At 37.6% G+C, this 24652-nt stretch overlaps 1 protein-coding gene across 3 annotated transcripts in view; it reads left to right on the top strand.

Moving 5' to 3' along the window:
• The window catches only part of CADM2 (cell adhesion molecule 2), a 635987-nt gene extending 611583 nt beyond the window's left edge, over window positions 1-24404 (top strand). For all 3 annotated transcript variants that reach the window (XM_062610057.1, XM_062610056.1, XM_062610058.1), the window contains 2 exons: window positions 14381-14506; window positions 16734-24404. In XM_062610057.1, coding sequence (XP_062466041.1) covers window positions 14381-14506; window positions 16734-16852 — 245 coding nt within the window. In that variant the 3' untranslated portion in view covers window positions 16853-24404. The remainder of the gene's footprint in view (window positions 1-14380; window positions 14507-16733) is intronic.
• The last annotated feature ends 248 nt before the right edge of the window (window positions 24405-24652 follow it).

Raw genomic sequence — 24652 nt, 5'->3', positions numbered from 1 at the left:
AAAGAGATACAAGCGATTTCAAATGAGTTGACCTTGCTATAAATAAACATAGCTATACCTGAGAAAAAGAGAATTACACTGGTTTTGTCAAGATGGCCAGAAAACTGAAATCCTCAGGCTGAAAATACTGTAATTGCCAAAGAATGCTGAAACGTCAGCTCATTTCTTTGCACATCTAACCTCTCAGTAATTGTAAACATAATTTGATAGAAACTCCATTGGAACAATTTGCTGATCTTTGACATTCCTATTATGTATAATGCTTTGTAAAACATTATCTGAAGTAATCTAGTACGGAATTTTTTTTTTTCCGGAATGGCTGCTGTGACCTTGTTTTAGAAATACAGGAAAAAAAGTGTTTCAAGGAAAAGAAAATACTAAAGGAAGACAAGGCCCTTTGTATCAGAGTTTTCCTCTGCCAGCATACAGCTGCCTTCTGCAATATAATTTCTAAGGTTTTATGTGAACTCCTGCTCCCTGATTCAAGTGTGTCCATTACTAGAAGGCAGGAGAAAAGTAATTGGAGAGCTTGCTGAATTTTTGACAGTATGGATATAACAGTGCTGGCAGCAATGTAGGACAACACAGAAAGAACAGTACATCTTAATAGTAGGATCTTAGCATCCATCTGCTGGATGCTTGTTTGTTATCAGCTGTTAATTTTAAGATACAGAAGTATGGAAAACCTCTTTTTTTCCTACGTATTCTTTGTTTCAGTGGCTTACAACCCATTGCTTAGAATTGTAGAATAATATAAGTTGTAAGGGACCTCTGGAGATCGTCTGGTCCAAGGTCAGTTTAGAGCAGTGCCACCATGTGTCAGGGCTTCCTTCAGGTGAGTTTTATATATGTCCAAGGATGAAGAACCCATAGCATATCTCTGGATAACCTGATCCAGTGTTTGACCCTCCTTGTGGTGAAAAAGAATTTCTTAATATCTAGTTTGAATTGCCAGTCTTCCAGCTCGTGTACAATCACTTTCATCTCTACTCACCTTTAATGTGAATCTGGCTCAATCATCTTTTCTCCTTGCCATGAAGTAGCTAAAGATGGCAATAATGATTCCTCCCTTAGCTTTCTGTTAAGACTGAAAAAAAAGTCATTCTCTCAGCATCTTCACATACATTCTGTGCTCCAGCCCCCAGTCACCTTGTTGACTCTTATAGTCTGTGTGTGCAGGCAGCCACTAACTAGCTGAGCTCTGTAGGGTATGAATTTGCTACTCTCTTTTAAAATGTGCATGAAATATATCATATTATGGCTTATATTTGCAGAGCTATGGAAACTTTTGGAACTATACTAGCTTATAGTACTGTGAAGGTTTAACCATTTATACACTATGGCAGCAAAGGTACAAATGTCTCTTGAAGTATCAAGCATGTTCATGTGCTTGAACAGTTACAAAAGTTTTTAAGAGAAACCACTGTATCTGTACACACATTATTTTAAACCAGTAACATTTTATGGGTCTTTTCTCATGATTGTTGTGATTGCTTTTGTTGCTCAGCTGTCATGAAAATGGTAGGATTACCTTGTAATGCTGTTCACTGAAACCTTGACATCTACATGCAGGTTTACTTGCTTCATGTATTTTTGAAGTTCCAAACTGTATTGCTGATTTTGACTAGCATGCAGATTGAGGACCTAACCTTTAAATGCTCCTCTGAGATTTTAGAAAGTTAGTGTCACTAAATATAAAGAAGTTTCAATCATAATTCTCTAAGTTTAGTTGTGATGCGTAAGTTATTAGCATTTATGGGAAAGTAGACATTACTCGGATGAAAATGAAGACTGAAGCCAGGAGATTATAACTGTTCATTTTTTAAATAGTAATTCTTTGCTACCTTTTTGTATCAGCTGACATATATTTTCAGTGAACAAGTTTTCATGTTAAATTGAAGGTTTTTTATGAACTCAAGGATCCATGTTGACCTGTTTAACAATGTTTAACAACATCCCTAATACTTTTCTGTTTGCTTCCATAATCTGGAAGTAGATTCTCCTATTTCTGTTTATTTTTATCTTCATCAATTACCTGGTGTGAATTACTTCTAGTAATATAGCTTTGTAAGGCTAGCATATTCAGTCTCATCTCTTGGGAAGAAAAGCATCCAACTATTAATTTCTTCATTATGCAAACTCATAATAGTAGAAGATGAATTTCCTTTTATCCAAAGAACAAAAAATATATCAAACAAGATCTTAGTAAAAATTAAACCTACAAGAGTCAATTTCAAATGTTTTTAAATACTATTATGTGGAACATTGTTTGTGAGGACAAGTGAAATACCTGCCTTAACCCAACTGCCGTGGTATCTCAAAATCAGTCATTGTTCTGTGAGTCATTCTATGAGTCAAGATCATTCCTTGTTCATAAGGCTTAATTTATATTAGAGGAATTGAGGCACAGATAAAGAAAACATTTTACCAAAGCACACACCCTGTTGCATGGCAAGAATTTAAACCTGATTTTCCACGCTTATCCATGGAAAAACTAACCGTCCTGTCAGGGGGTGTCACCAGCATGGAATTCTGGAGGGACACCTTACCAACCTCTAGTCCTTACATATTGCTGTGATCAGAATAACTCATTGCTAGGCAGAGCAAGCATACATTTTTGTGATTTAGCTGGACTGCAAGGTGTGAAAAAAAACCTTTCTACCTGAAGTACTGAAATAGATTTTGCAGGAACAGGCCACATGCTGCCTACTTGGCCCAGGTGACAAGAGCAGCGCTTTGATGAGGGGCTGGTACCAGCAAGGGGGACTTTCTGATTATGCACTGCCCAGCACTGCAGGCTCACTGCTGCTTCTGGCGCCAGATCCAGACATGCTGGTGTCAGAGAGAAGCTGTCACAATGGACTCTTGAATTCATGAATCTCACCTTCACAGGAGGAGGAGCAGTTTGTTCAAGTTTTCCAGAGGTCAAGGAAAGCTAAAACCAGTGCTTTTCACAACTAAAGGAATCCTAGCTGCTTCTTTAGTTTATCTGAGTCTCTTTTAGTAGGCAGTGGATGTCTTATAAACGGAAGTGGGGATCTAACACTCTGGTTCCAACTCAACAAAAGCACTTAATCTTGTTTTAAATCCCATTTGTTGCTTACTTACTTGCTTTACTGAATTAAACCAGAAAGCTTGAAATACCCACATTTGGCTTCATATGCTTTCAGAAAGAATCTCTGTTTTTCAGGTGAATGTAATGTCTGCTAGCTTCATTTTGGGAATGATATTGTTGTAGGTGATAGTGAGATAGTTGTAAATAAAATTTTGCTGACTAACACAAGCCTCTGGATTGAACAGAATGTCAGAGTGACCAGAATCAACTTCTTGGAGTGCATCTTTATTTTTAATCTGTTTAAGTGTGCAGGATACTTCAGAGAGTAACACTGTGTCTCCTGGGTGGCTATAATGTAAAGGGAACAGGCTTATTAGGAAGAAAGGAAGGGAAGAAGAAAAGACATAAAGAAAACTTGCCTAGCAGTGGCATTTGGAAGGTGTATTAATTCCAGCTTTGTTTGGAATGCTGTTTTCTGCTTTCAAGTTTTGTGTTCATGCTTTTCTAAAGAGAGGACTAAGGTTTTAGAGGCCTTTTAAGAGGAAATGTCTTTTAATGAGCCACTTCAGTTAAGTAAGAGTGGATGCCAAGTGATGTAGGCTAATGAGACAATTTAGGGTGAAGGGATTACAGGGAAAATCTCATGCGGTTAAAACAGAATAAGAATTGAATAAGGAAAGAAAGGGAAAGTTACTTGGAGTGATGAAATAGGAGATGAGTAGAATATTTCTAGAGGAAAAAAATGCCATGAGATGTTTTTTAAGCTCATGAGCACTTCCAAAAACATTTTCCAGACCAATAGCTAGAAGAAAACCAATTTTAACTGCTGTAGTACAAATATACTGTCCTTTAAAGAGCTGTAGAGCAACAAGGGCTTTCTGCTGGGCTTTACAATAAGAATTTAAGGGCCAAAGCTCTCCTTTCAGGGCAGCACCTTCATTTACACGAGTGTCCTGGTATATGTTCTAGCCAGAATGAATGTTCAATAAGAAGTAAAATTTGATATGGTAGTCCAGAAATACCCATAGTTTATATTTCTTTAAAAATAAGCACTGGTATTTTCAATTGTGGATTAATTCTGGTTTTGTTCTGTGAGTTGTAAGCCTCAAGGAACTGTATATCATAAGAAAGAACAGCCTTTCTAACCATAATTAGTTGCCCTGTGAATATCCCACACATTTTTTTTTCCACAGCCTTTCTTTCTTACCAGAAGTTTTTTAAAAGACCGTTAGTAATGTAGTAAATTTTGACTCTCCACATATTGCAGACACCACTGGAAGGAGAGGTATAAAGCGAATGGAGAAATGACAGCATCTTTTCCTGGTTTTCCCTTGAAATTTCTATTGTTTCTTTTTGGGGTAGCTGGTTGGGATTATTCTTTAATGAAAGGCCCTGAAACTGAATTTCTCCTCAGAGAGAGGTCTACATTTTTTCAGCAGATAGATTATAATTTGGAACTATTGACATATGTTGTAGGACTTTTCTAATTTTTTGAGTTATTCTTAAGAACTGCTCCAGCACACCACTTACACTTATTTCCCCAGTGTTAGACTTTTTACAGCTTTCCAGCATCAGGAACAGGCTCAGGATGCTATTAAATTGGGTTTACCATCTTCAAATAGCGTGAGCACAGTCGGCATTTAGTAAAATAAACATGGACCCATTATTTCTTAATGCCTTGCTTAACAACTTCAAGATTAGACCACATCTTCCATATTCCCAGTAGGCAGCACTTAAACAGTGAGTAATATTTCTGTCTGCCGTAGTCGAGTAATCCCAAATGTAAGTAATTTACAGGATGGCATTAGGGACTGTTACAAGAGACATATTGTAATATGTCACTGAAAATCAGCCTGCTTCTGCACGTTTGATCAACAGCCAGATGGAGGCTTTTATCACATTTATTTAATCTGAAATATACATAGTAATTACAGTGGACCTCTGATTTTTTCAGTCCTCATTGCTGTCTCAAGAGAAGGTGGGAAATGGATCTGTCAGTTGCAAACTGGTGTGGATGTGACCCCCTTGGTAGAATCTGGATGTGTTGCAGCTAGCAACAGAGATCATGAGTGCTGCTGGAAATGAATTGCATGCTGCTGAGTTAAAAAAAAAAAAAGTCCATAAACCAAAAGCTGTGTAGCTTTATTTTTCTATGAATACAAAAAGCCTTTAGGAAAGCAAAGATCAACCTTACTCTTAGCAAATCCATTACCAATCAATGGCATTAAGAATAAACCGTCTCCTGCTAATAGCAGGATGGTATTTAACTTTAAGGCATCTGGAAACAACGATCTTAATATTCCCAGAGGAGAATTTGGTTAAGATATTGAATTCCATCAAGCATGTCATTATTAAATGGGGAAAATATTGTCATTTCCATTAGTACAGGGTTGGCATAAAGAATTGATAGCATTCAATTAAACCATGGACAAAAATTCAGACAAATTGAAAGTAGTTTTATTGCTTAGACAGAAACTTCGCTAATTGCCACTGTCCCAAAGAATTTATATGAGATTTTATGCCCTAATTAAAACAGCTATAAAAAAGCCTCACATATTAACAGGGGTCCTCACCTTCCTATCAATAATTTACTCTTCTCTTACTCTGTGCATTACTATCTCTGCTAATGTCTGTCCCATCTCTGTTTCTGAGATGAGCTGGGTCAGTCAACAGCTGCTTTTGGATGGATTACCCTAACCACAAGTATGCCTGGCTAATCTTCTAGAAATATATTGACAGGCAAAATATGCTATTAGCTGCCAAAGAGGAAATTCTGTTCCAATTACTCATACTGAGAAGTCCCATGACAGATTAAATTGCTATTCAGCATGAATGAGGTGTCAGATTCTGGCTGTAAGTGGCTGGTTTACTGGGGTGTTTTGATGTCATTATAGGTTTATAATTATTCTAATCTGATTTGGTGAGAAAAAATTAGTATGACAAGCATAAAGAATATATTTGAACAATAGGTTTTCTTCCACCACAGAGTAAGTTTTAATTAGAGCTGATCTTCAATTAAATTAAAGCTGCCCTTCTTGGTTTTAAAACTCTCATGAACATATTCAGTACAGTGTATCTTGTGCAACTGCTACTGCAGTAACAGTGAATCTGTTGCTGCTCCTTCTCATCCTTGTAGAACCACACATGTTCTTGGCTAACTTTATGTCTACGGCTCTGCTTTACTGGTGAGAAAACCTTCTCCTACCTAGCTTATGCCATCAGGAACATCTTTATCTCTACACTTCATAGAACCTCTCCATTTGTTTCATGCTATTTCTCAGCTGAAAGCATGTCTTTCCTGCACTGCTTATTTCAGGTACTATTTATTATTTGAGCAGTGATACTGATTAGCTCTGAGAGGCAATATCTGTGAGGGAGACTGTATAAAAGACAGCATAAAAACAAACTGGCAAAAAAGTCACAGTGGAAAAGAGAAACATTTATACTAATTTCTAGTAGGCTTAAGCTATTGGGACTTCCTTAAGGTTAGCAAAATAACTTCTTAAATGCTTTGGCCAATTACTCTCTTAATGATCTCACCATAGTTCATGGTGTGAAGTTGTGGTGATAATACATTGCTTTCTCATGCTATGTGAAAGATAAGGTTTCTGGAGTCCATCTGGGTGCCTGGCCCCAACCCCTGTGACAGCAGGCAGCAGTAGATGCTTACGCTCAGAAAACTCTGCTCAGCACATGCTCCACACTCCCTTCCTACACAGTTGTGTTCATGTTCTTTCTAGCAAACCGAAGCCTGTAGGAAGTGACCAAAAGCCACAACTATAAGGTACTACAAGGAAGGGAGCGTGAGAGTATATTGACATCTCCAGTCTCTGTGTTAATTAAAGAACGGTTCATTATTTTTATAGATAATTAACTTCTGATGACAGGAAGAGGAGTTGTGAGCACACACACACCTACTCCAGCTGGTGCCTGTCCTTGTTTTGATTAACAAAACCAAGAAGAGCAGGGATTCTCCTATATTTGTTGATGGAAAGTCACCAGAAGAAAGATGGTACTTATTAAGTGTGTTTTTTTCTCACAAAATAGAAAGCAATGCATCTGGATTTTCTGCATAAGGATGGGCTCTTCCTTTTTCTCTTTTTTAACTATCTAACAGGCTGAAGTTTCTTGACTTCAGTCTGATTTCTTTTGTTTTCTGCAATGGAGGCACTGAGCATTCTGGAACTTCACAAGAAGATGGAAATTAAAAGGCTGGAAGCAGAGTTAAAGCATCACCTGCCTGTTGCTGCAGCCCACAGCTGACTCATTCAGGGAAAGAAACTTAACAGGGAGATTCTCCAGTCATCTGTGCCAGTTGTCTCTTTCCCTACAGCCTCTTGTAGCCAGAAGTTAGTTGGACAGGCTGCAAGTATTTCTTCAAACACTGAATTGACTTAATTATCCTCTACAGAGCAGATGAAGGCAAAAACTTAGAGGTTTTAGTTCTTTTTTCCTAAGACAAAGTCTGAAGTACTTGCAGTAACTTGCAGTAACAAGTTTATTGATGGACAAAAATACAATGTTGTCAATAAGAAGTCTTTTATGTGCTCTAATGAGGGGAACTGTTCCCTTCAGGAAAGCAGAGCTTTTAAAGCAGCATTAAGAAAAAACCAAAACCCAACCCAGCCCAAACCAAAACCCAACCCAGAAATATAACTAACAACCCCTGTGTCAATGGCACAGAGCACAAAATCTGGAATGAGTCTCTAAGGAGCCTGACAAATGTTGTTAAATCTTTTGTCTTAACATTGTAGGCATAGAGGTCTCTTATTAGCATGGCAAAAATACATCTGCAAAATAAATAGGAATGTGTAATGCTTTTATTTAACTTTGACAACAGCCACCTACTTACAAACACATCAGAAGACATTTGGGTTTTTTCTCTCTGCTGAAAGAAGTCTCAGATTCATGAGAACAACACAAAGTGTTCAAAAGGAGCTGTAGGTTCAGCTGTGAAACATTAGTGTGGGACTTCAATCCTTCTGGGATGTGGGTTCTTCTTAATAGGAATGTATATATAATTCAGCACTGAGAAAAAAAATACTTAGAGGCAAAATGGGCAAAATGTGCTACTGCAGTAACACTGGAAGAAAATGTATTAATTCCTTTGAAGATATACAAGTAAACTTTTTTCCTGTCTGTCTTTTCTGTGGCTGGTGATGTTCTACTATTAAAATAGCACTTTGTGTATGCTGTATAATAGTACACTGTTTGTTCTTCTTTGCTTCAGGCACTGAAGGAAAAAGAAGCTTGTCACATTTTAAGTTCAGAATTGGTTAATAACGAAACACATTTTCAACAAATTTCACAACCAGCCCCTTTGGGCAGCTACTTTTTGCAATTTAAATTAAGGTTACAAAACTTTCTTTTGCCCCTTAACAATACTTCCACAAGTTTCTTGTACATGTATTTTAGTGGTTAGCAGCATATTACAAAAGGAGATTAAAAGTACCTGTTTCAGCACTCTAGGTCAGGCAAGGGAAATTGAACTCTGGGGTGCCCAAATTAAGATGCTGAAATGGGTAAATTCTACTTAGTGGCATTTATCACAGACAGCACTACTGCCACTTTTCCTAAAGCAAATACCCTGTTAGCTATCAGGGCTTCAGCCCTACCTCCTATCCATATTGTGAGTAAATTCCTCTTTTAGTCTTTGTTCCTACTGATGTTTGTCAAGTCATTGAGGTGGGGGAGGGGAGGGAGGATCTTGTTTGGTTTGGGCTGGCTTGGGGATTTTTTTTTTTTTTTTTTCCTTTTTTTCCAAAAACATATAATTGTGGAACAGGTAAAAACTCCATGGACCCTATGGCTAAATCTGGCAAATTATGTTACTCTAAATACATTTTTAAAACCAAATTTGTTCCATAAGCTGCAGGAAGAAATCTGATTTCCAATGAGGTTGTGCCTCATGGTTGACTGCCTTTTTAAGTGAATCATACAAATACTGCAGTGTAAGCTGACCCATTATTAGACAAGAAAAAAGACTCAAGAAGAGTGGGTATGGAGGGAAGGAAAAAAAGATCAGGTGGGAAGGGCTTATATGTTATAAATACCACCTAACCATGTGAAAAGCTTCAAGCAGGATCTGTGCCATATTGGACACCAAAGTACTTGCACTGGAAAGAAACCTCCTATAAGAAATTAATTCTTGGGCATAGATTTTGAGTGAGGCTTTTCTCTCTATTCAGGCTTTTCTAAAGGCTTCCTTCCTTTAGGTTGGCTTCCTTCCTTTAGGTTATCTGATACCTAATAAGGGCTGAGCTCCTGCAGCAACCTGTTCTCTCAGGTTAGTTTTAGGAAAACAGTAATATTGAGATCTTTACTGTCTTTTAATATTTGTTGTAATGGGTTTATGGTTCCAAAGTAATTTGGACTGGGTGATATGATCACACAAGCTATATCTCCTTAGGAAATTAAGCTGAAATGCAGAGAAATTTCAATGGGTAATGTTTCTAGTTTAACTTACATTCACTGATAAACTTCTCAAAACCCAAGACTACTTGTTTCCCATAGTGCTTGCAGTTTGCTCTCCTCTGGCTAAGGCACTTTAAAGTAGTGCAGGTTTAGATGTGTCATGACTTGTGGTTCCTTTCTTGACTTTCTCCACAGTGTTCACCAGCTCCCATCACTCATTTTCGCCCTGCCCTTATCTGCAACAATTCAACAGCCCTTCAAATATGACAGAGCAATTCATTTAAATATTGTTCTTTTGGGGTTCTCCCACCCTAAAATGTACATTGCTTTCTGATTTTGATCCAGGCCCTTCACACAGTTGCTTTTGCAGAAGTGTGGAGTATAGGCAAGTAGTACTAAGGATGATAAGAAATCACTGAATATGGAGAAACGGTAGGAGTCACTTGAAGAGATTTTTCTGCCGCAGAAATTGTAATATGGAGCCATGCCCCAGGATCCCTTGCTGGAGTGGTTCTGTTTTGCCTCAGCAATAGATTATTCATGAAATCAGTTAAAGTGACACTAGCCTGGTGGTTTCAGTAACTTGTCTGAGAAATAGGACATCCCTGTTCTTTTTGCAGCCTTAAGGAATGGTAATTTATGAATAATACATCTGCTTAATATGTCTTCACTTTGTGAATTTTGTTTAAGCTCCACAGCAAATTAGGACCTTTATTTCTAATTTCTCTTTTAGTAGAAACAGTCAAAACAAATTATTATTTTGGATGCCTAAAACCTAGATACATCTCATGCTTAATGATTTTATAAAAATTTCAGAATCTAAGCCAAAAATACATGGTAGTAAAGGTCTTCAGTAAAGGGGGCTACTTAAGCATATATTCCTCAAAATATGCCATGTCAGTGTACACAAACATGCTTGTTCTCCCTTTACTCAGGAAAGGGTTATCTGACCCTTTCCTTCAGCCTGCTCAGTCAAGTCAACTATGCATAAATAAGAAGGAAACTTATGCAGGAGGAAACTGAAATTAGATTAATAATTAAGATATACTTTATGCAAAAACATGAAACACTCTTGCCAAAAATTCTCAGCCTAGCTAGCATGTGAATGCATATAAAAATATTCTACACTGAAACTTTGTGTCAGCAGGTCACAAAAAGCACTTATCTATGTATTTAATAGGTCTAGAATTTATCAGGTGTGTTTCACTTCTCCATGAATGATACAGTTTTTTGTTAGTCATTTTAAGAGTGGTATTTTTGTAAGTTTGTGAACAAAGAGTAACAGCCAAATCCCAGAAGTTGAAAATGGGTACAACCTCAGGATCAGCAATCAGTGTTTTGAAGAGGCTTCCTAAATTTAGGACAAAAACAAATAAAAGAGAATGAGCTTTTGTGTCATTACCTTGCCATAAGATTTCCATAGTCTCATCAAAGGATTAAATAAACAGAAAAAGAACTGATCTTTGAAGAAGATCTAATGCAACAACATTGAATGTCACTGTTTCAGGCTGTGGCTACTGTGGCTACCTGTGCCACTGCAGTAACAAGCAGGCTATACTTAAACAGGAACAGAGTAATTTGTTGGTTTTTTTTTTTTTCTAATGCAAACAGATTATAAGTATTTATTGCACGGTTGCATACTTAAGATTTGCTGGAGTTCTGTGTGAGGCGGGGTAGGATTTGCCTGGTAAAGCCCATGAAGCTTGTAATGGGTATCTAAAAATATTTGAATACTGTTCTATTTTTTGGAAAGCAAGCTGTGGAGTGGTCAGTGCCCATGTACACAGTTAGCATTTTCAGGAACTTTAATGGGAGTTGTTAATAGAAATGCCCGGAACACTTGGACAATTATACATGCTCACTGTATAAATACCTAAGATACAAAATGGCATGGTTTCCTAACCCCTTTGTTTCTATTTTTCAGATACTATTCAGGCACATTTTGATATAGTAATTATTTGTATGATAATAGATAGCCCCAGATCTATAATTCACTCATGGGGCTTAGGTCATTTCATGCAAGGCAAAAGTAAAGTGCATTATCTATATGCATAATGTGGAGCATATTTATATTTAATGCTACCATCATTTTTCTATGAGGAGCTATTTCTATGAGGTGCACTTCCAGTTCAGAATATTGTTTATGTTGTACACATTCTCATTTTGAGATGAAAGAATGCTTGCTCCCCAAGGAAATATTGACCACTTTTGAGGTTCTTTCCTTATTTCCTTTCTTTCCATCTTCTCCTTACTCTCCTTCCTTTCCTTTCTAACAAATAAATTTTTCACTGGTAATATAATGGGAATGTTGTAATGTACGAGTATTTTTATGGACAAACTTTTCTAGTGATACTTATCAATCTAATCTGGCTTTGATGCCAGTGTTAGAAGATTATGGCAGAAACAGGATGCTTCCTTTGCTTTCCAGTGAATACATAAATTAACTTGGAAGTTAAAAGTTTCAACCTATAGCAGCAGTAGAGTCTCATCAATCCACACCGATAGGTGGGAACCTTATATTTATGCTGGCTTTAGGTCATTTCATATAGTCACATCAGATATGTCAGAGGAGGAGTACCTATATATAGGAAATCACCTGAGGATGAAAGCACAGAGGCATAGTCATCTCAGTGTATTGTGAGGATTTTTATCTATACTGTTTATTAAAGCTCAACGAGGAAATAAGTTGTAAATATGGGTGTTGAGCTAAGGCTGTACACTGGAATCAGCTTTTTAAAAAAACATCTCTAGATAAAATGTTGTTCTAACCCTCCTATGGATTATACTCTTCATCAGGAGGTATATTATCGCTTTAAATATCTCTTTTCAGTCTTTAATTTTACCACTAGTATACTATCAGAAGTTAGCTTTTAGTGGGAAAACGTGTTCATGCTGCTTCTGGCCCAGTGTTGGGAAAGAGCATCTCCTGCAGGTCACATGCAGCACCTGGGGACATGGATGTTCCTCAGTGCCCAAATGGGTGCTACCTTTTGCTGCAGGGGAGTAGGAGGTTTACAGCAACATTGCTACGCAGGCACCACAAAAGGAGGAATTTGCTATACAATTCATGCAGGCTGACAATCCTGCACCAAACTGTCACCTTCCATTTTCTCAAGCAAGCAATCACCTCCTCCTTACTCCTTCCAGAAAGCAGAGCTTCTGAAAGGCTCTTCCTTTGGGGAGGCAAGACTTCAACTGTCTTACTTTTCTCAGTGAGGCTGCTGGCACTCAGAACTCAGGGTCATTTTTAATAACCAAAATAGAGCTGATTTCCCCCTGGACTGATTCTGTGTAGTTAGGGTAGTGCCACCAACAATAGCACTATACCAGGAGGTTCATGGAGGCAGAGGAGAGTGCGTGCACAGCTGATTTTATAAGACCTTATAAGGTGTTTCTAGCTTTTTTGAGGCTGATAACTACTATTTGCCATCATGTCCACAGAAGTGTTGTGGCAGCTTCCCCAAAGTCCTCTTAGCAGCCATAAGAGAAAGATTTGGGAGATCAGGAAGCCAGCTGAGACAAAGTGATGTGTGGATGCCTGATGGATTCACTGACTGTTAAGAGCAGAACTGTATCGGTAACAGTGGCCATACCATTTGTGCTCCAGCAAACCTGAAAGTGTAATTTCAGCATGAACATGATTCTTTTATTTCATCTATGTAACATTATATTTATGTATACTTTATGTGCATGTAGATGCATCTGTTTTAGAGTAATGCTGCTCAGCAGAATGCAATTACGGTATCATGGGATCACACCTCCTTGGCTTTAACAGAGACCCTTCTATGGTCTTTACAGACTCGCCCTCTTTTCTGTGTAAATATTTTTCCTGCCTTTCCCTTTTGCAAAGCAAAAAAGTTGTTTGTAACCTATCTGTAGACTCTAAACAGCTCCTACAAGGGAAATGCCCTTGAAGCAGAGAGGCTGATTGCAACATACAGTACGTGCTAATAACGTCTTCAGAGAATTACTATTACTTTGTAGCAGAGGCATTTTCATTAAAATAGAAATCTTGGCATAATCCTTTGATTGAATTTTTACCTTCTTTTGCATATTGCAGGTGAGTCAACAGTCACAGGTTGATGGGTCATTGTTCAGAAGCTCCAAAGAGTTACTCGCTCCTAAGTAGTGCCATTTCCCATGATTGTCTCTTTGCAACTTTTGTAAAGCACCAGGCAACAGAACAGGCAAATGACCAGCGCAGGATCTGGCATTATTCCTTACACTGTGCCTAGAGCTAGTACAATGAGCCTGCTAATACACTGTTATATCTATTACAGTTTGCTCACATTGGTGTTAATCGAGTATTCTTAGTAAATTCAGAAACTGACGCTTGAGACTGAATGATGATCTTTAGGTTGCCTGATACCTTTATCTGACCAAATTCATGCAGACTTAGCCATGTGCAGACGAACTTGGCACGGCTACACTTTATCTGCCTTTTCATTTCTGGTGCAATAGGATAGGAATGAGAGGAAGAGAATATATAAAGGTTCCCCACTGAGAATCAATTCTATAAATTATGTATTATGCAGACACTATTCTGCTGATGCTATCTGATCCCCAATTCTCAGTTCCTTGTTTTTCCTTCTATAAATAGCTGTGGCCAGGTTTTCAGTTGTAGAATGTTGAGGACAAAACCAGAAACCTTTCCCATTTAATAACCTCTGCCAAAGAAGAATAAGGTAATATTTTTCATAACTGTGTTGTCCTCAGGGTTTTAACAATCTGGGAATACAAGCAGCGTTATGTTGTTGATAAGATACTGGGAGTAAAAGTGGGAATAACCTTGCTGAATATTAAAGGGGGAAATGCCCTATTTTCAGGATGATCAGTATAAAATTTGCTATTGTGAATTTTCTTGACAATTTTTGACTGTGTAGGACAACTTTTGCTTTTTGTTTCTCCTAGATCCAAATGCTTTGGCTGGACAGACCGGACCTGACCATGCTCTTATAGGAGGAATAGTGGCTGTAGTTGTCTTTGTAACACTATGTTCTATAATTCTCCTTGGTCGATACCTGGCAAGACATAAAGGTAGGACAGATTTAGTGGAAGTTCGGTCACTTTTGGAAGCAAGACATGATTTCACCTGGGAATGCTGTTCCCTTTCTCCTTCCCCCATCTACTGAATGATTTAGGTGAGAAAGTTCAGTTCACAGTCCAGTCACAAGTGAAGCCCTTGTGAATTCTACACAGTTTTCCTATGGAATGGTTAAGGCAAAGGACATCTAGTTACATACCCAAGGTCATCTCATATATCAGTGATTTAGAGAAATTAAAAGGTCAGATTGCCCCTTGGCTTTGGCCCTTAGCTCTAGACACTTAGTTATATGATCTCATAGTTTTAAGTAGCATGTTGATTCAGCAGAGTATATTTATTGAATGAATAAGATTTTTCATTTTAATAAATTGTGCTAATTATATATTTAAAAGATAATATCAGCTGCAGGTGGTGAGATTTCAGATCAGTGACTCTTTTACCACTGATCCCACAGAAATAAGGGGTTCTTTCCTGGGCTAAGTTTTGCTGTATTCAGAGATTTCACCTTAAGGGTTCTATTCATTTTCAATCCCTCCCACCATTAGCCCTTGACACCAAGCTGTGTGGTTCAGTTGATACGCTGGAGGGAAGGAATGCCATCCAGAGGGACCCTGACACACTTGTGAGGTGGGCCGATGCCAGCCTCATGAGGTTTAACCATGACAAGTGCAAGGTCCTACACCTGGGTCAGAGCAATCCCAGGCACAGCTACAGGGTGGGCAGAGAAAAGATTCAGAGCCAACCTTGCGGAGAAGGACTTGGGGATGTTGGTTCATGAGAAACTTAACATGGGCCGGCTTCAGTGTGTGCTTGCAGCCCAGAAAGCCAACCGTATCCTGGGCTGCATCAAAAGGAGCATGACCAGAAGGTTGAAGGAGGTGATCCTGCCCCTCTACTCTGCTCTCGTGAGACCTCACCTGGAGTACTGTGTGCAGTTCTGGTGTCCTCAACATAAAAAGGACATGGAACTGTTGGAACAAGTCCAGAGAAGGGCCACGAGGATGATCAGGGGACTGGAGCACCTCCTGTATGAAGACAGGCTGAGAAAGTTGGGGCTGTTCAGCCTGGAGAAGAGAAGGCTGCGTGGAGACCTCATAGCAGCCTTCCAGTATCTGAAGGGGGCCTATAGGGATGCTGGGGAGGGACTCTTCATTAGAGACTGTAGTGATAGGACAAGGGGTAATGGGTTAAAACTTAAACAGGGGAAGTTTAGGTTGGATATAAGGAAGAAGTTCTTTACTGTGAGGGTGGTGAGGCACTGGAATGGGTTGCCCAGGGAGGTTGTGAATGCTCCATCCCTGGCAGTGTTCAAGGCCAGGTTGGACAGAGACTTGGGTGATATGGTTTAGTGTGAGGTGTCCCTGTCAATGGCAGGGGGGTTGGAACTAGATGATCTTAAGCTCCTTTCCAACCCTAACGATTCTATGATTAAAGATAACCGGCATGAGGTGACACTGACTTCTGACAAAGCTTCTCTACATTCCTGTTTAGTTCTAGTTATAATTTATTGATATTTAACCTCCAAATGGCTTTTAGACCTATTGTTAAAACTTGGTTAATTCCCTAAAGTGCAAATTTATGTCACCTTGAATAATAGAGAATTCCTGCCGTGCTTTTTGCTCCACAATGTTGGTATTAACTCTTTAAATCTCATTTTAGGTAGGATAATCATGTGGATAGCTGATATAAGCATGTTTTTAATTTCATTGGACTGAGTGAGGGAAACATGAGATTTTTTAATGAGCCAGTAGAAGTGTGTCTTTTTTGTTTTACTTTCCTGAATGAAATTATACATCTTATGCCAACTTAAATAATGCTTTTCACAAAGGGAAAGTTGACTATTGTACACAATTCTTTTTATTCATATATCTTTTTGTTCCTATCTTAAGCATAAAAAAATATCTGTAACAGCAACAGTATGTGCGAGCATGTTCGATTAATAAAACTACCTGGATCTTTATTAAAAAAATGACATTAATTTATTGTGGATATACTTGAATTTGTGGATATGTACTATCAGTATCAATGCTATAATTATTTCTTGGACAAATGAGAAAGTTGAGCATACCTGTATGATGTATGCTAAAATCATGTAAATATATTTGCCTGATCATGAAGCAACTGGAGCACTGTTAGAAATGTACTTCCTATAATGCAGTCTAAACCTAAAAAAATCCTAATTTTTTTTTTCCCTTTTTTCTGTTGTACTGATTCCTATAGGAACATATTTAACAAATGAAGCAAAAGGAGCTGAAGATGCACCTGACGCCGACACAGCCATTATCAATGCAGAAGGCAGCCAAGTCAATGCAGAGGAGAAAAAAGAGTATTTCATTTAGATGCAGAGCTAGAATCTTGAAGTTTTACTTATCAGGCTGACTGCTGGAGGAAACTGGCTATCATTTCTCAGAATTCATTTCTGCCATCTTCTGCTATCTTTATTAACTCACATACCTGCTATAAGCAGCCAGTTTATGCCAACAATCAGCTGTTGACATCATCGTTCTATAATTACAGTATCATGCGTAAAGCAGGACATTTCTTATTGCCTAAAATTCATATCCACTGCTCTCTTAACATACAGTGCTTGAATATACAGCCTTAACAATGTTAATCATCATCTTAATCCAAGTTTTCTACATGTTTAAATGTCATACAGCTTTCTTTTTCAGTTTTCTTTTATCATGTCCCTACTAGTGTGTCATAGAACAATACTCACAACAAATACTATTAGGTAAGGACCTAATTTACTTACATAAAATGTTAAGTGTAAGATTAGAGGTTTACAAAGAATGTTTTATACATGTCTATCTATAATTCAAAAAGCAACTTGGTTTTGAAGCATATGCCCTAGGAAACACAAACTGAAATCTTTTTAGTATAGTTTCTTGTATACTTGGATTTGGTGGAAAAAAAAGCAGTTCACTGTTCTTTTTCTGTTTTGTTTTGCTTTGCTTTGTTTTGTTATGTTTGAAATGGTACCTTGACAACAGTGCCGTGTTTCAGTGGTAAAAACATGCTGAATAGCTATACAGATTCTGCAGAGTTAGATAATAGTGCTTAATTTGAAACAAATTTGTCCTGCCCTTTTACTGCTTTTCAGGATTGCAAAGATTAGAGAACTTTCTGAGTAATTTCTGGTTTTATAATTTATTTGCTTCACATGAACTCACCTGCCTACTCAAATTTGAAGTGTTCATGGGGCACAACCGCAAGGCATTTTAGTATCTGTATATAGTGCATATAATAAATTCAATTAAACATTATTTGATACATATTCAACCTTTTGGGCAGTAACTAAGTCAGTCACAAGTAAGCATTTTCTAATGTCCATTATATCCCTTTAGATATGACTCAAATCAGTATTCCAAGTAGATAACATGTATTAGTATTTTTTGTCTGTATGTCCTAGCACTGTTCAGCAGCAAACTTTTCTAGTTCTTGTTAATTTTTTTCTTTGTTATACAATGGAAGCACAATGTTATATGGAAGGTAGTTTTAAGCTAACAACCAGTGCACAGCCTCAGGTTTTAAATTACAACCACATTTGATTACTATCCTTAAAAAAATACTATTGAGTTGCTAAAATTCTCGATTTTTAATTTGGCAGTTCCAGAGCTGCTTCTCTATGTTGGTTTGCCAAAAAATAGAAAAAAAAAAAGGAAAAAAAGAAAAAAAAATAGAAGTGTTAAAACAAAAGATATATGTTTTGTGTATACAGTAAATGGACTAATTCTTTATATTAAATTCCTGTCTATGCATTTTGTGAGGTACAAACTTATGTCACCGTGAATGATAGAGAATTCCTGCCATGCTTTTAGCTCCACAGTGAAAGTCTCTGTTTGGATTATCTCTGATTTATTTTTTTTTGTGTGTGTAATTGACAGCTGAAAAATCACATGCTCTTAAATATGACAACAAAACACTGTAAGCCCATCGGCTTATATCCTCTTCCAATGAAACTAAAGGGTGGCCATAACAGCTCTTGGAAATGATTCTACACTGGAGTATGCAAGTTAATCTAGCAGGAGCTGGTCTTGCTCCTAGGTTTTGCACCTTTGACAAAAGAGTGTTTCTGTCTGGTTGCTGTACTTGTGAAGCCTAAAAGCATGATGGTCTGCTGTAAAGGACTTTCTCCTGGGATTTTATTTTTGTGTGGGTAAGGGAGAGTTTGGAATACGACATCATGGAGTATGGTGAAACGGAAGACAAAGGTGCTCTGTCAGATTATTTATCAGAAGAGTATGAACCTTTTAAGGACAATATTAGAGTATTTTAATTGTTTTGTTGAAACATTTATCTTGTTGATTTCTAAGAAAAAAAGGTGACGTCAATCAAAGCAGCACTTTTTTTCAAAATATACAGACATAAATAATATGATGTGGTTGAGTGTTAACATAATAAATCATATACAGTATGACATTTTAAAGAAATAAGTCTGCATTGATGTGGTTGCATGCTTGTTTTTACAGATCGCTCCATACCCATCTGTGGAAAAATGCAATAATATGTTAATATAATATGGTAGTTTGAGAGAACCAGGTAGGTGCTACTAGACACATTGAAAACTAGTATAGGTTTACAAGATATTCATGTCTTTCAAAGCATACACATGAAAAAGGCTGGCAAAGGAAGTCATTCAGTTTAATACCAAAAATATGGGTTCTTGTCACAGCAGTAAGTTACATTAGCTAAGGTACAGTATCACATACAAGAAGGTTTTATTTCAGGACCTGGGGCCCAATTCAGCTAAGCATTTCAGCACATCTTCAGCTTCAGGCATCAGAGACATTCCATTGGACTGTAAATCACTATTCATATGCTTAAAAATAAGTGCTTCTCTGGATGAGGGCCTTATTTGCTAAAGTGGAATTCCCCACCAGTGTAGTGTTTACACATTTTTTCATTCTTCCCAACTTCAGCTTGCTTGAATAGTAGGATTGTTACTTGAACCATTACCCATGCAGGGGCAGGTATGACCTTCAAAAGCAGGATTGCCCTTGGGGTAACCATTTCAAACCATTTTCTCCAGTGGCATAGAAAGAGCATTTAAACTTTGCAGAAAAAAAAACAAAACAAAACAAAAAAAACGAAAAAAACCCACCCAAGAGATATAAGTTGTACTGTCAGTATAGGTTATTTCATTAGTTTTCAGTTAAAACTTCTAACATGTGCTCATTTTTAACACAGTTGATCTTCCATTGTCTTGCACCTGGTGATTCCCCTTGCAGCTGTACAAAGCAGGTGTGGAAAGCCCTACACCAGCATTCTACCTGGAGAGCACTTTGCAGGCCTATCTGGTCTTCACAGGTTTAAATCACTACGTGAGGTGTAAAGAGGCATCCCTCCTTTTTGTAAGCAAACCATGGTTCAACACTAATGACATTCAGTAGGCTAAAAGTCTGTTCCCTTTGCCCAAGATCCCATTCTGAAATACCGCTTTTATTACGGTGTGAAGTATCCATGGAATACGCAAAATGGAGGCTCTGAAAGGGAACCACCCTCGCTAAAATGTATGTGACATCCTCTCCCACACACACTTGCCGACTAGCTCTCTGAAGAGCTGGTTTCTGCCAGTGTACTGTTTACAGTGTCAGTTGCTGATTGTTTTTAAACTTTTTGATGTAGATTCTTGGTTTTTCTTTAATGTTTCAAGACCATTCTCATGATTTGAACAATAAAGCGGTGCATCAGAAGACAAGGGGTGTATCATCCCACTCTTTTAGTGTCATCTGACAAACCAAGAAAAAGTTTAAGTAACCTGATGTGTAAATTGAGGCTCGGCATTTAAGTTAGAGCACATTATAGTTTCCATATTACTTAAGGATGGTTTGTCTTGCACTAAGACTCCCTCTATAAAGGAATACGTGAAGAAAAGCAACTTTTCTAAATAAGACATGAAAGTTAACATCTTGTGTGTTTTCATTACAGTATAATATATATATATATGACTATTTCAATGAAAAGGACAGTCATTTGTAATTATGTAATTCATGATTGTAACAGCACTGAAGTTACCATGTACGCACATGTACAGTAGCTATTTCAACAGTTACAGTGTAGTTACATGTAATTCCCTGTAACATAGCAGTTATAGTGTAATTTAGTGCCACTTATTGTAAAGTGTTACCAAAAGGAAAATGGATTTCTTACCTTTACAATTCCATTCAAATTAAAGGTAAGTTTTATTAAATTAGCACTGTAAATCTGATACTGCATTTCTTAATTAAGGAGTTGATTTAAAACTTCATATTCAAAATGTCACCCTACAGCTTCCCCCCGTCTCCCACCCGCCACTTACCCAGACTCCTTCAAGTGTCCTATCTCTACACTCTTAGGAACTGGTAATCTGTGATGAACATACCAAAAATCCAGCTACTTCAACTTGAATTGAATAAGCTGTCTAATAGAGAAAAACGAACAACCACAAAAAAATAACGAGTAATGCTTTTTATTAAGTGGCACAAAGTACACACTAAAAACTATGCAAAAATATAGGTAAATACAGTGTACTTACATGTAAGTATCTTGTACTTGCTGTGTATGGATATTGGAAAACCGTGTAATTATAATATGCATTTTGATTATTTGAAGCAGGGGGGTGACCCCTAACAGTCACAAGGGAAAACTGGAAGGCACATACACAAATAGTGGGTATCCTGATGCAATATGTGTAATTCCTCTGCTTGCAATGATAACTAATTTATAAGAATGCTTGTACCGCTCCTCATTCTCACTAGCTTTGCTTTCCATTTCTTTGAGGCCCATCAAATGTCACTGAAACACGTGTAGGCAAAGTAAAACACTGACTCGGCTAATGGCTTTGTTGCCAGCACTCTGTATGTCTGGCAATACTGTTCTGTAATCTATTTCTGGCTCAACAGCACAAGTTTCCTCTTTTTTTTCTCTCCTCAAGGGAGCCTAGTATGTTAAGATGCTGAAATATGCTGCCATATGCCCTGGTATTTTTAGCATGAACAACAGAGAAAGAGAGAGAGCTGCATTCTTCTGACCCCTATTTTGCTGAATCACCTCACCTGGAATTTCTACTACTTCCTCAGTAATACGAGGTAATCTTAAATTGTAAGTACAAAATGCTTCCATCAAGGTACAGAGGATGCTTTTAATGATAAAGCTAACATTTTGTGAACATGAAATTTTGTATTACTGATCTTTTTGCTTCTTGGCACTTTTCCATCATACCCTTCCAGAAGGAATGCACCAAAAGGCAGACAACATAGACTAGCAAAAGAAGAAAATAACATTGTAAGCCTTCTTGTGGTTGCCATTGCTATAACCCTCCTTTGTGTCCTGCATATCAGGCAAATAGATGTATTCAGCAACAGCCATTAGCATCATTCCACACGCTGTACTATTCCTAGAATATGACATCTACCTCTTAGTCTAAATACTAGCTATGAGATATTTGTATACATTTTAAATACTACTGAATCTTCAGTGTAGTCTTGAAATGGGATCACTATATTTTTATTTTTTTCTGTTAAAAATAGAAAAAATAATCTTGCCTGGGTTCATAATTCTTGCCCTGTTCTTTACTAATTTTGGGATAGTTTGAGGTTTTAACAGGGCATAGGGACACAGCCTCAGCTGGTATAAATCAGCTTCACTCTGTTGCCTTAAATGTGGGCCAATTTACACAAGCTGGGGATTCATCCCAAACAGCTTAAAAATAAACTGCTAGAACACATCAGTATTTAGTCAGCACTAGATAATGATGTGCAATGCAACTGCAACACAGTTCTTTCCAGTAAGGCATGCAGGTTTAAAGAGAAACTTTTAAAAGCACATGCAAGCTTTTGAATTAAATATGCAATACCAATACTGTTGGCATATTCTGACATGTCTCTTACTTATTTAAACATAATATTGCCAGGGCATGTTTACATTAAAAACACGCAATGCATGGGGGACAAGGAAGGACTGTTGCAAACAGTAAGAGAAAAGTAAATGGATAGAGCTTCCTTCGATGTCAACAGAGCAGAGTGGAAACTCATACTGAGAGCAGGACTTCCTATGTGTTTTTTTCAGAGTGGAGCTAGTACCTCTAAAGCAAATGGGAGTTGTCTACTTGGTATTAACAGAAGCTAGCACAGTTTCTTTTTGCTGTTGATCAATCTAACCCAGCACTCTGCACTTGTTTTAACTCAGGAGTAAATAAGGGTACAGACATGGTTTAACAGCACACTTCCATATCACTCCACATCCTCAGGATGCTCCAAGCTTTGTGCACTTCCAGCAGCCCTTAAGGGATTTCTTCCAGCATGTAGGAATCATCTTGTTGCCAAGCGATGTTCATTCTTTTGAGCAATGTTTAATGTACTCACAACCAGATGGAAGATGGTGTGGAGCCAATATGATGACTCTACTAGAGGGTACAAGGGGCTTCCAGAGCCTCTCGGGAGGTGGCAAAATGTAAAAAATAAAATAAAAAAAAAAAAAAACCAAACCCCATGCTTCCTCATGACTTCTATGTTTATTATATATCTGCCCTCCACATTCTGTGTCTTAAATCATCTATTCTCTGTTGGGCTAAAAGCAGCAGTCTAATTGGAAAGGAGGTAAGAAATAGAAGTCTGTCCTCTGAAAGGAGCATGTCTGTGTTACTATTAAAGAAAAGTTCAAGGATTTTTATTTCTTCTCTTTTAATTTAAGATTCCAGGTGTAAAGCCAAGCCTGTTAGGGTCAGCACTTTCGCACTTTCCCTGTGTTCAGGGTCAAGCCAGCAGGGTTTCATGTGTGAGCTCTGATCTCACAATGCAGCACAAACTACAGACAGCCTTACTCTGCCCTTATGCATAGTGTTGAAAATCACTGATGCTATTTTCTTCTAAACATACTCATTTTCTTAATCTTATTCTACATTGAAATCATTGTAGGGTTTTCATAATAGGTTCTAAAGGAGGGGTTTTAAAGTAATAACTTGTAAAGAAAATAGTAATGATCATGATCGACTGTTTATGTTGATTATGAAAAGGAGGAAAATCTTTAATTGCTGGGCCAAATTTTTTACCACTTCCTCTTCCTCTCCTTTCTATGCATATTGATTAATGTTAGTAAATACACAGTTCCACATGTGGTCCTTTTTCAGTGAAAGCAGGTTTTCTTATACCCCTGTATAGCTTCCATGGAAATATGCAAATATGACCTACCGTCATCAGCTTCTGCCTAGACAGTGAGCAAAGAGTGAACTCATGGATTACTGAACTCATATATGTCCTGCTTCCACAAAAGTTGGGTATAATAGACCTATTGATTTCAAAAGAGCAAGGCTCAAGTCCTCAATACACATTGCTATTTAGCTCTTTTCCAGCAGAATTGTAAAGCAGTCCTCATGCATGCTTTACTTTTAGCATAGATATTTTATAACTACAAAAATACTTCAGCTGAAGTTTCCTAGTTTCCTAGGACAAATAGTAAGGCATAATTGGTGAAAGGACTTTAACAACTTCATCTGTTCGTAGTCAGGGTGTGTTCTTCTAGGAGCTCCAGTGTACTCTGCTCTTACACTGCCCAATTATCGCCTTGGGGAGGTTATATTTGAATATGATCACTAACATGAAAACAAAATCCATGGGAATTAAACATATTGCACTGATGGTGAGATACGTTTCCTTCATTTAATTTTGTCATTAATAACGTTAAGCATACAAAATGCATATTGTAATGTAAGGTACATGACACTTGCATGTTGCTATGCCTATATACTTACAAAGTATTCAATGTGTACTTAGTGGCGCTTAAAAAATGTCATGTACGATTCTTCTAAACATTCTTACAGGGTTCCCATTTGCACTTCATCTTTCAGAAAAGTCTTGTCAGAAAATTGTCTGATGAATATTATTGAAAAAAATAAAATTGCAATTTTAGTTATCTGTTGGACATTTCTGAATTGTCTATTCATTTAATGTATTTCCTGGTGCTTGCCAGTTTGGCAGTGGAGTTGATTTAGACCAGTGGCTGTACACACAGACTATTCACTGAGCATGTTTTGCTGTTTCTGGTAGAATTGTTATATGCTTCTCTAAATACTAATTCTGATGTTTTAAACAGTTATCTAAGAAAATAATCTGTGAGACACTGGTGTTTTACAGATAATTACAAATTCTGTTATTTTCTTT

Source organism: Pezoporus occidentalis, unplaced genomic scaffold, assembly GCF_034315485.1.
Source record: "Pezoporus occidentalis ecotype Australia unplaced genomic scaffold, CSIRO_AGI_Poc_V1 ctg143, whole genome shotgun sequence".
NCBI lineage: Eukaryota > Metazoa > Chordata > Aves > Psittaciformes > Psittacidae > Pezoporus > Pezoporus occidentalis.
The sequence above is the reverse complement of the archived record's forward strand: the minus strand, read 5'-3'. Positions and strand labels throughout refer to the sequence as shown.